Raw genomic sequence first — 12,542 nt, 5'->3', positions numbered from 1 at the left:
CTGACAACAATAGGAGTTGTATCCACACTAAGGGTTGATCTGCTATAATATAACGTTTCTTTTTTTGTGTTTACTTAGGAGATACGATATGATCCTACTCTAGATCGCAAACTGGAGTATTCACAGTTGAATTCAGGAGATCTGTTTAATGAAGATATCATTATGAATGACCAAATCATTGAGATACTGGCTTTTGAAGACTCAGGGAACATGCTTCAAGCTTTAGAAGAGTAAGAAGTCACTATTATTGCATTATACTTCATATCAACAAAATGTCTCATAAAGATGATACTGAATATCTGCCCTGTAGTTCTCTCTGATGGAGTCTCTTCAGACACGCGTCTGCACTACCTGAAGCTGTTGACCCCTTTAATAAAGGGGCATCCATGGTAACTAATACAGGCATATTGTACATTGCTTTATATATAGAAATTGCAGCTCAGTCTAGATCCTGTGCACATGTTTTCTGAGTCAAACACACTGTAAGGGCTCGTCTACATGGCAAGTTAGTGCATTGCAAGCCAGGGTGTGAATCTACAGTGCACTAGTTTGCTGTGCACTAAATGGCCTCATGCACCCTACCGCACACTGGAGGTTCTATAGTACGCTTAGATGTACTCCCATGAAACGTTTACTGTGCCTGTCGCAGGGTCCATGGTGGAGGGGGTGCTGTCTTTCAGTTATTAAAAATCCTATCATCCTTCTCATCCGCCCAAGAGCAGTGGATTTAGCTTGGGTGTCCAGACAAATTCCAAATAAGGTAATGACACTCTGTTAACCTAAAGTTTACAGTGCACATAGTGAGGGGCAAAGTAGTGTGCGGTGGATTCACACCTTGGCTTATGGCGCCCACACTCCCTGTGTAGGCAAGCCCTTCGTTAAGGTGCTAAAAGAACAAATCCACTATTTCTGGTCTCAGCCCCTTAAGTGTTCACCATGCCAAAGGGTACTTTTCTGAGCACAGAAAATGTTGTAGAGAGTCTGTTCTGTTATTCTTGAGCACATTTTGCCTTTAGAACAGCATGGCCTTGTTCCTACACAGAAAAAGGATGTGCTCTGCACATGTATATTTGTGCAGCAGTATTTCTTGGAAAAAATTTTTTTTAACGTTCATGGGCCTTTAAATACCTGGATCAGAATCTAAAGAGCAACAATTTGCAGCTTTCAAAGGAAAATATTGTGTTTGTGGAGTCAGAAAAGGCAGTAGACAACAGCTAGGAATCCTGCTTATTTTGTTGAAAGGGAGGTCAGGATTATATGACAGACACACAGCTATTAAAGGTCATTTCTTTTCTCTGGCAGAACTTGAAAAAGGTCTGTTGTGAGAACAGAGTGGATTTGTTTGTGCAATCTCATGATGACCTTCCTGAAAGTCAAGTGGCAGGTAATATTCTGCAAATAGAAAATAAAAATGGAATAATGTCTGTAAAAACCAAAAACAAAGTTATGAGAGTGCTGGAATATTGATACTTTGGCAGGGAAGGGTTCTGTTCTTTTTCTAAAAAGTTACAAAATCCTAATGAGCAGTATCATTGCCTTTCTTATATTTTGATTCAGATTGAAAAAGGAAGTGAAATAAATGAAACCTTGACTTGTGTAATGCAGTGATAATGTGGATACTCATCCCTGTAAATTGCACAGCAGGTCTTGTCTTTTCTAGCTATATAGTAACTTATATTATTTTTTCAGAAAATTGCTGTGTGATTGTTAAGAGTGGCAGGATCAAATATCTTTGTAGCTCATTTTAGGATTAGTATATTTCATTTGGAAATGAGAAATATTTGGCTAATTTGAAAAAGAAAGTAAACTCTTTAATGTCTTACTTCTCAGATATAAAATATCTCGGAAAGGTAAATATTCTTGCAAATGGAATGTTTGTGTAACTAGAATCAGACAGTGGATTAAAGCCTCAGTTTGTGTACATTACTTAGGAATGTGCTATTTTAATATATTCATTGGCTTAAACAAATCTTTGTCTGTCTTTGCCCTTCACCTCTTTCCTCCCAAATTATTTTTCTTATTCTCCCTTCCATTTCTATGTTCTTATAGCTGCACTCCCTCATTTATCTCTCCCTTTGCCCAACATCCTTCCCCAGGTGGACAGTTTGAATCTGTATAATTATTTTAACTGGGTTTTTTTTATCATAGTGTTTAAGAAAAGTGTTTTACAACAATAGTAGAGTTATTATACAGAGCACTGTTCATGTAGTTAAGCTCCATTGGACCAGAGGAGGTCTTCTAAGAAGTCCTTGTGACAGGCTCTTTGGAGTGATGGTTGGTCACAGGGCAGACTATGCAGGTAAATCATGTAAGTGACTTAATACCCAATGTAACTTAGGTGCCTAAGTCATGGAGGTGATTTTGAAAATATTACCCTGCAAGTGGTGGGTGAGTTGGTGATCGATTTTAAAACAAAAGTGCAAAGAATGCCCTGCCCTTTGAAGATCCAACAAGAAAATAATAGGGTTTGCTCCAGCCATAGTGCCTAAAATAACAGCGGGGAACGGCCTTTGCAAGTTAAAAGACTGACTGAGTTACTGAAGTCCTCAAATCTTGATTAAAGACTTCAAGTGACAGAGACTCCACCATTTACTCTAGTCCAAACCAGCGAGTGACACAGGCCCCATGCTGCAGAGGAAGGCAAAAAACCTACAGGATCTCTGCCTGGGGGAAAATTCCTTCCCAGCCTCAAATATGGTGATCAGTTGTACCATGAGTATGTGGACAAAACCCACCAGCCAGATGTCATCAGATGTTTGGCTGCGTGTGTGTGTTCTCTCTGCATGCTGTACTGACTCTGGCCAGATAGCCCGTACAGCAGGCTCCGACCGAACTGCCCAGTAAAGCCACAGTTTTCAGTGAAGGCACTTGGTCAAGTTTATTGTCAACGAAGCCCCAACCTAGTGCCGTGGCTCAGTGGTTCAGGTATGCTAACACATATATGCCCGTTGCAATGGACTAGCTCAGTTTGTGGCGGGACTTTCCACTATCCCCTAACCAGCCAAAGACACTCTCTCTGAGACTCCACTTTATACGTCAATACCAACAAGTTATGTACTGCCCCTCTAACATAGCCGGTTACCACCCATCAGCTTATATATTTCTATCCATCACCCTGTCATCCTGACCTTATCTTTAGGATGGGTCAGCCTGTTCCTGTTCTCTTTAGGGAATGTGTTGGTATCGAGGTGTTCTGATACCACCCTTCTGGAATGTGTTTGCGTCAGTGCTCTGGGCCTCACACCTCTGAGGAATGTGTGTTTTTGCAATATCAGCCCTGTTACTCATCATCCCGGAAAAGCATAATGCATGGACTGGAGATGACCCAGTGGACTAAACACTGTTATGTGGTCACCTTATTTTACCATCAATACATTCATGCCCCATCTGTCCCTTGGTCTGCACAATCGCTTGTATGACTGATGGACAGATTTTATTTGCCAATTGTGTCTAGTCCCTTATGGTGAGCCTGGGAATGTTAGGCCTGGGACTTTGAGGAATGTAGTTTTATGATTGAGCCTTGGGGACACACCCAGATAATTAACACAGCTAAGTAATATGGCTATGATGTGTATATATTTGTAGTGTATATGGGTATATATGTATAGTATGTATGTGTACATAGGACACCACCTTATTTCCAAGCATAACAATTTTTTTCCAATCTGGGGTTGTAGTCTGTCCCTTTTACTCTGGTGCTGCAGATAGCAACACACTCCTATTAGGGCAATTACAGTTATCACCTGTATCCTCATTAGTAGTAGACTGAATGTTTGAAATACTGGGATAGGCATTGTTATAGTGTGTCCCACTGTGCTACGTTTCTAAAAAGTAAAACAGAAATTTGAATAGTGACATTACAAATGAGGCCTTTATATATAAATGTTTTGTAATTAGTTACTACACAGTACTGTCCATTCATGTTATAGGTTACCCTTACTGCTGGTTGTCATCTTCTGGTAAACTTCACAAGGCAGGAAGCAGGAATGTTTAGCTTCTCTGTTCTGTTCCATGGGTTGCATTGTTCTGTGATACACCAGTCGTTGACGTAGATCCAGGTGTTTCTTATGGATGCTGTCTTCCAGATAGCCTACTGAATGGACAGTAGCCAATTTATTAAATATTTGTGTGTCAGGATTTAACGTTGGTATCCAGACACTGAACAAGATTGTTTTGAATAACGTGTGCCTTACTTAAGATCCAGTGTCACTGACCCAAATTATGTCTAATACTAAGAGGGAATTTATTTACCCAATTTGTAGTTACTGTGTAACTTAATTATTTTACCAGGTTTTTTTTCTTGCCTTCATGTTGTACGCTGCCATTCATTTCTTGATTTTTATTTGTGTGTTGGTTAAACAGTTTAGCAATGTTATGCACAGTGTAAATGTTGTACAGCAACAATACAACAATAATAAAGCAATACAGCAATAATACAGTTGCTTTTAAACAGTAGCCAAATTCAAATTAAATGACAGTTTAATCTGGTCCAGCTCATGGCTTCTAGCTGATTGCCAACTTAATTGTCCAAGTATGGTAGACTGAGGTGTAGTTGACCAGTGTGTTGTTTACAAAGCACTTCATTTTTATTTTCTTAATGACTGGGGGTTTCTTTACCGTGTACTGATATCTTTTGCTGTCTTCAGGGTATGATATTTTCTGGTGTCTTTGGTCTGTGGGATGCACCCTTAAACATTCTCTTGACGATTTTTGTGACCAATGATAAATATCAGTGTACAGCTACACAAATTAATACTAGGATAGAATATTAACGTTGGGCAGTCCAGTTCAAGGATGGAGATTTAAAAAGCTGAAAATAGAGCGATCGCATTTGTGTTTTACTACTGAACTGTCACAGCTGCAATTCCAATGGACTTTATACTGAAAATGAATGTCTTCTTTACACCAAATTAAAACAAAAAACAAATTCTAGTTACTTAGGGGTCTGATTCTCCACTGCTTTATTTATTTGTATTACGGTGACATCTAAGAAACCTTACGCCTTGTGTTGTCGTACTGCTGCGAAGTGGGTACGTAATGCTACCAAATTAGAAGGGCTGAGTTTTACACCACTCTGCGTATCAGTAAATGGCTATGCAAGATGTACGGCAGTGGAGAATCAGGCTGTACTTGTATAACAGGAACTGGCAAATAGGCTGATATTCAGAATTGGGGTGAAATTCATATATGGGGTCATATTTTGATGAAACACGCATAACTTTTGTGTGCATCTTATTCCCCACCTGGGGAGCCCATCCCCTGTCCAGGGAGGAAGACATGAGCTAGTTCTGGGTTAGAGAGCAATTTAACTAGATGTTTCTCAGCTCCAAGCATCTTGGGCCCAATCCAAGTGAAGTCATTGAGAATTTTGCTGTTGACTTCATTGAAAGCAGGATATGCAGGAGCAAGTGCATAGCTTTTATTCATGTGTATAGGAGATGGCCTACTCTTAAGCCCCGCTCTTAGGAGCAGGTCTAAGGCTCCCTGACCTAGGACTAGCTTTGTCATTATTCCCTGCCAAAAGATGGGGTATTCAGGTAGGGAAGTTGTCTTCTCAGGGATGGGCTGTAGGTAGCATGAATATTAGCCAGTGTTTTCAGCTTGCCAGAAATATGGCCTACATTCATTGTATTCAGATTTGATTCATTGATCCATTCTCTTTGTGTGACTCTGTCTGTCTGTCTACACATATACACCTGTCATAGTTATTCATGTTTTCCTCTCAATTTGTATTGGAATGGACTTGGTGTTTTGTTCGCAGTCTATACACAGCTAAGGAGATGGTTCAGGAGTTCATAAATGGCAGAGTTTTTTGGTCTTTTGTAACTACTGCGTCAAATAAGCGTGGTATAAATAAACTAGGAGAACTAGATCAGTATTTATATTTCGGGACATCTTTGGAATATGGACATGTTGCAATGTCAAGAGAATAACTTTGAGAACCAAACTTATTTTTAATATTTCTTCAAGACATTTCATAGGTAGTTATTTATATGTAATTTATAGGTACTTATCTCGTTTGGTGATCTGGTGGTCTGTCATATCCTGGATGCCCATTATAAGATATGCCACAAATATGGTTGCTTTGCATTCTCAGTAGATCCCTTCCTGCTTATATTTCCAAGAGCTAGATCATTGGCAGTGAATGCTAACTAGAGGAAACTTAATAAACTGTATGTATGTTAAAAAAAAACAAGGAGTACTTGTGGCACCTTAGAGACTAACAAATACGTGTGTTGTAATAGTATGCAGTAGGAAATCATGTTCAGAATTGTTGTAGGTCTTCTCTGCTATGTCTGAAACAGAATGAAAGGAGAGCTGAGGGGACTGATCGCACCCTCAGTGTGATGAGTGCTATTAGTTAGGACCTCTGCAAAACCCCTGAAATAACCATTTTTTCAAAGGTATCTTAGAGTTTCCAATGGGTTACCCTTGCTCTGACTTTATTTATCCTCATTTTGTACATTTTTGCCTTCCCTCGATGTAGACAAAGCTCTAGTTGAATATGGCACTTGATCCTACTCTCGGATACACGATACATATTGCCAATTATCTTTGCAAATCACTAATACGTATGCACTGCAGTTGATTTTCTCTCATGGCACAGGGTAATGAGGGCAATGTATTGGAGGATAGGATCAAACTATTTCCTGAGAGCACTGGCAGGGAAGTCAAAAACAATTTACTCCTATATTAGAAGTTCAATTTTTCCTTCTAAATGTAAATTTCTCACTGTACATCTCAATTTAATTTGCCACTAAGGAAATGGATTCTTTTTATCACAGAATTCAGACGAAAAGTAGGAGTAAAAGATCAGATTGTCGTTACATCTAGAGTTTGAAGTCACCAAATTAGAAATCGGAAATAAGCAGTTGAAAGTTGCTTTCAATTTGGATGCCAAAACATAGGCACTCAAAGCTTCTGGATTTAATACACTGGAAACATTTATTATAGAATCATAGAATATAAGGGTTGGAAGGGACCCCAGAAGGTCATCTAGTCCAACCCCCTGCTCGAAGCAGGACCAATTCCCAGTTAAATCATCCCAGCCAGGGCTTCGTCAAGCCTGACCTTAAAAACCTCTAAGGAAGGAGATTCTACCACCTCCCTAGGTAACGCATTCCAGTGTTTCACCACCCTCTTAGTGAAAAAGTTTTTCCTAATATCCAATCTAAACCTCCCCCACTGCAGCTTGAATTGTAGATTGTAATCTCTTTGGGACAGGGACAGTCTTGTTCTGTGCTTGGACAGTACCTAGCACAATGGGGTCCTGGTCCATGACTGGGGGTCCTAGACACTACTCCAATATAAATAATTATTAATATTTTAATAACTGCATACTGGGAGTATGTGCACGTAAGCACATGCAAACACACAGCATTTTTAGCTCTGTATCTTGAATGACTGTACAAATTTAGTTCCTACAAAAGCTGCACATTTCATCCACCATTCAAACTCAAGTTATCAGAGAGTGAAATGTGATAGATGTTTAATATGTTACAGTGAAACTGCACAATGTTTATAGGGGGAAGGGGGAAATAACTATTTGAAATTACAGGTGGCATCTGGCCAAGATTACCAGGATAAATATCCTTATTCTTCCAAAAAGAGCCATTGGATCTTTGATTACAAGCTGTGAGAGCTCAGTTTACATATCATCTAAAAGCAGATGCCACTGGTAGAACAGTGCCCCTTCATATCAAGGTGGGGCATTTGTTAGGCACTGATATGGGGGAATATTACCACTTCTGACAACACTTAGTGTTCCTTAGATGTCTCCCATGCAGATATTCACACAATGCACCCCTGCTTAGCTTGTGAGATCTGAGTGGATCATTGCAAAAGGTAGAAGGTCTTCAGGCGTAATGCTATAATATTTGTCTGTATGTGGTTTTGTTAAGTTAACAACATCACAGGCTGATCCTGATTCTTTAAAAATCAATGGCAACATTCCCATTAACTTCATTGGAAGAAGGATTGTGACATCAGCTTGCTGCCTTCAGCATGATAACTGTTTCATGAAATACTACAATTCAGAATTATAACTCCTCCATAGTGATAGCGTAACTAGTATTATTGCTAAAACTGAACTCTTGAAGCTAGCCATTAATTCATAATTCTTCATGCATATGAAATCTATATAAAGGTTCTTAAACTGACTTTAACCAGGGGTCTTTCTTAAATAGTTTTAAAGAGGTAAACTTAGTAATTGAAACACCTTTTCTCTGTTCAGTAAGCCATAGGGAATCAAAGGGTTTTCAGATTGACACCTGTTAGCACAGCTATAGTTTAGTCTGTTGACATTTTTACCATGAGTCATGTAAGTTTCCCATTTTTTCCTCCCTGGAGAGCATGAATTTTATCTAATAATCTCTTATCTCAGTTGGTCATCTTGTCCAAGTTATTTTTTGCCATATACCATAAGAATTCTCTTTCTGATTTCATCAGTGCCTTGCAGTATTTTTTTTTTGAAGGTTTGTTCAGTCTGTGAATTTTCTAGTGAAATATGTTTGCAATAAGGAGTGGCAGACATAACAAAGATCAAGGCTGGAGGATCCTCAGATAATCATAGAAGGTTTCTTAGTGACTTTACGACTGTCTTGTATTCAGTGGGTTAGTCCTCATCCATGCTGAGTTTACGCTGGAGGAGCTGAAGGGATGTGGAAGATGGCTCTAAACCACCTTCTGGAGAGCGGTAAATAGAGGGGTCTGTACTGGGACCAGTCCTATTAAGCATATTCATAAATAATCTGGAAAAAGGGGTAAACAGTGAGGTGGCAAAATTTGCAGATGATACTGTGACCCATCATGCCCGGGGCAGCCCTCACTGGAAATGCCAACGTCAAGGCAGGCTGAAAAAGGGAGAGCAGATACCCCAAGATTGGTGGGTAACACTGAAGTTATTCTCCTCAACCAGTCACAAACTGTGCTTCTGATCCCCCACACTGGTTATCAAGAGCAAAAATGAAATCACACAGCCCCCTTTATTGCATTCCAGTTCCCTGGCTCCCAATCAGCACCTAGGTCCATTACATTGAGAAGTTATTTTAAACTCTGTGCACATATACAAAACAGACCCCAAAAGGTCAGCCACATCACCAGGTCAGTATAGGTTTGGATCTTACCAGCCAATCCTTTACTATCTAAAACTAAAGGTTTATTATAAAGAGAAAAGAAAGAACAAGAAGAGAGATGTTAAATGGTAAAACAGTCACAGACATATAAATACTTCAAAGTCCATATATCAGGTTCCTAGCAGTATTGGTGAGTTTGCTGGCTTGAAAGTCCCTCTGGAACACATCCACAGCTTGGATGGTTCATTCAGTCCTTTGTTCAGAACTTCAGTTTGTAGCAAAGTTCCTCCAGAGGTAAGAAGCAGGATTGAAGACAAAATGGAGAAGGTGCAGTTGCCTTTTATAGTCTTTTGCCATGTGGCTTGTGCTTCCTTTGTTTCAAACACATACTGCTCAGCACATGGCCTGGAGCCTTATAGTTCTGTCCATAGGCATGCCCCTGCATGGCTTGCTGAGTCATAAGGTATATTCCTTGCCTTCTCTCAATCGGTCAGTTGTATAGCTGATTATCCTTAATGGGCCATCGAAGCTAGGCAGTGCTCATGCCAAACTGTCTGGGGGTGTCACCTAGAAACATAGCACAAGTTTTGTAATACATACATATCTATAACCCAAAATACAAAGGTTTCAGAGTAACAGCCGTGTTAGTCTGTATTCGCAAAAAGAAAAGGAGTACTTGTGGCACCTTAGAGACTAACCAATTTATTTGAGCATAAGCTTTTGTGAGCTACAGCTCACTTCATCGGATGCAGTGATGCAGTAGCTCATGAAAGCTTATGCTCAAATAAATTGGTTAGTCTCTAAGGTGCCACAAGTACTCCTTTTCTTTTTCCAAAATACAAAGGTGATATAAACGCATAAATGAGATTATCATATTTGGCAAATAATAACATTTCTGCAGATATCTGACATGGCATATCTGGCACAACTCATTGCAAATTTTACAATATTAATATTCATAATATCCTCAAGTGTCCCCCAGATTCCATACAGCGTCACAGATATGAAACTACTTGAGATAATTAAGTCCCAGACAGACTGTGAACTGTTACAAAAGGATCTCTCAACACTGTGTGACTGGGCAACAAAATGGCAGATAAAATTCAGTGTTGATAAATGCAAAGTAATGCATGTTGGAAAGCATAATCCCAACTATACATATAAAATGATGGGGTCTAAATTAGGTTTTACCACTGAAGAAAGAGATCTTGGAGTGAATGTGGATAGTTCTCTGAAAACATCCACTCAATGTGCAGTGGCAGTCAAAAAAGTGAACAGAATGTTTGGAATCATTAAGAAAGGGATAGATAATAAGACAGAAAATATCATATTGCCTCTATATAAATCCATGCTACACCCACATCTTGAATACTGCGTGCAGATGTAGTTGCCCCATCTCAAAAAAGATATATTGGAATTGGAAAAGGTTCAGAAAAGGGCAACAAAAATTATTAGGGATCTGGAACTGCTGCCATACGAGGAGAGATTAATAAGACTGGGACTTTTCAGCTTGGAAAAGAGATGACAAAGGGGGGATGTGATAGAGGTCTACAAAATCATGATTGGTGTGGAGAAAGTAAATAAGGAAGTGTTATTTACTCTTTCTCATAACACAAAAACTAGGGATCACCAAATGAAATTAATAGGCAGCAGGTTTAAAACAAACAAAAGGAAGTATTTTTTCACACAATGCATACTCTACCTGTGGAACTCCTTGCCAGAGGATGTTGTGAAAGCCAAGACTATAAAGTTCAAAAAAGAACTAGATATATTCATGGAGGATAGGTCCATCAATGGCTGTTAGCCAGGATGGGCAGGGATGGTGTCTCTAGCCTCTGTTTGCCAGAAGCTGGGAATGGGTGACAAGGGATGGATGACTTGATGATTACCTGTTCTTTTCATTCCCTCTGGGGCACCTGGCACTGGCCACTGTCAGAAGACAGGATACTGGGCTAGATGGAACTTTGGTCTGACCCAGTATAGCCGTTCTTATGTCCCCTCTCCAGAACTGGCCAGGGGCTGAAATGGCTCTTGGCATAATTTACAGCAGTGCTGAGGGTGCTCTTGGTTATACAGGCTACAGCCAGTCACTGCTCTAGGTGGGGATCTGGCAGAGAACCATGCATTCTGGCCTGCACCCACAGAGGAGAGAGGTGGCATAGAGTCAGCTTACATGGATTTTATACCAAGTGAGGGTTCCCCTGTGGTAAGAGGGATCCTTAGCTGCTCCTTTAGCACGGCTTTATTAGTGGCTTTGTGCAACTTCAGAAGCATGAAGCTATTGGAATAGGTGCTGAGAATTTGGCACTTTATCCGTTAATGATGCCTAAACCTGATCCATCTGAAGCATCACAAGACCTGTTCTCAGGCCTGCTTACTAGTTATGTTACTTACTAATTATTTGTATTGTACAATTGCCCACAGGCAGCATAGGTCTGCATACTGTTCAAACTCATAGGAAAGCATGGTCCCTGCCCCTAAAAGTCTCATTTCAGACTAGGCCCAACAAGAAAGTGTGACAGACAATTGGAAGGGAAACAGAAGGTGAGGGTAACCACAACAAGATCACACGGTTAGCTGCTGCTGCACAACTTGAGGGTTCCACATCAGCTGAACAATTATCTAGTGCTGGAAATAGAAGAATTAACAGCAGTACGAACTGAATGTTTATCAGTGAACAATTTCCTATAGACTTTACTGTATAAATAGGTTTTCAGGAGAGATTATTGGTATCTTCTCTCTTCTTTCTCTACTTTAACTGCAGCTAATCCTAAAGCTGGACAATTTTATAAGACTTTAATGTTGGTACATGTAATGGTAAAATACACACAGTATTCTGTGGAATTGAAAATCTTCAGTATAGCCCTGAAGCTTTATATATTTAAAAATACAAACAAACAAACAAAAAATCTTTCTAGATTCTTATGGTATTAATCCTATAACAAGTTTATGATTTAGCGAATAAACATTATTGCTATTTTATTATTCCTTTCATACCTGTTTTAATCTGTCAACAGCAGTAAACTAATATTTGCTTTTTATAGTGAGTGTTCTTATCTTAACATTTTTTTTTAATGCTAGAGAGGTTAATGAAAGGAACAGATGAGGTTGTGGTGAAGACACCAGACTGGGATCTGGATTCAGTTGCTGGCTGTGCCGTATGTCTGTGTCTACACTGCAATTGTATATAATCTTCATAGTGTGGCTAAGAATAGCATGGAAGATGTGGCTGTGCAAACGTGTTCTTAGCCCGTGCTGGGGTCTGTGCTGCTGTGTCTTCACGGCTATTTTTAGCCATGCTGTATAGATTACAGCCGGTGCGGGTACGCCTACCTGAGCTGCAGTCACACCTGCGATTGCAGTTAGCTATACCCACGTTTTTCTTGTGAGACTTTAGGGAAGTCCTTTAGAATCATAGAATCATAGACTATCAGGGTTGGAAGGGACCTCAGGAGGTCATCTAGTCCA

General features: G+C 39.8%; 1 protein-coding gene across 9 annotated transcripts in view; it reads left to right on the top strand.

Moving 5' to 3' along the window:
• Positions 1-12,542, top strand: part of EVC2 (EvC ciliary complex subunit 2) — a 166,545-nt gene that overhangs the window by 58,554 nt on the left and 95,449 nt on the right. For all 9 annotated transcript variants that reach the window (XM_048848895.2, XM_048848896.2, XM_048848894.2 and 6 more), the window contains one exon: positions 79-230. In XM_048848895.2, coding sequence (XP_048704852.1) covers positions 79-230 — 152 coding nt within the window. The remainder of the gene's footprint in view (positions 1-78; positions 231-12,542) is intronic.

This window comes from Caretta caretta, chromosome 4, assembly GCF_965140235.1.
Source record: "Caretta caretta isolate rCarCar2 chromosome 4, rCarCar1.hap1, whole genome shotgun sequence".
Lineage (NCBI taxonomy): Eukaryota > Metazoa > Chordata > Testudines > Cheloniidae > Caretta > Caretta caretta.
Note: the sequence above shows the minus strand (reverse complement) of the source record. Positions and strands in the feature narration are given on the sequence as shown.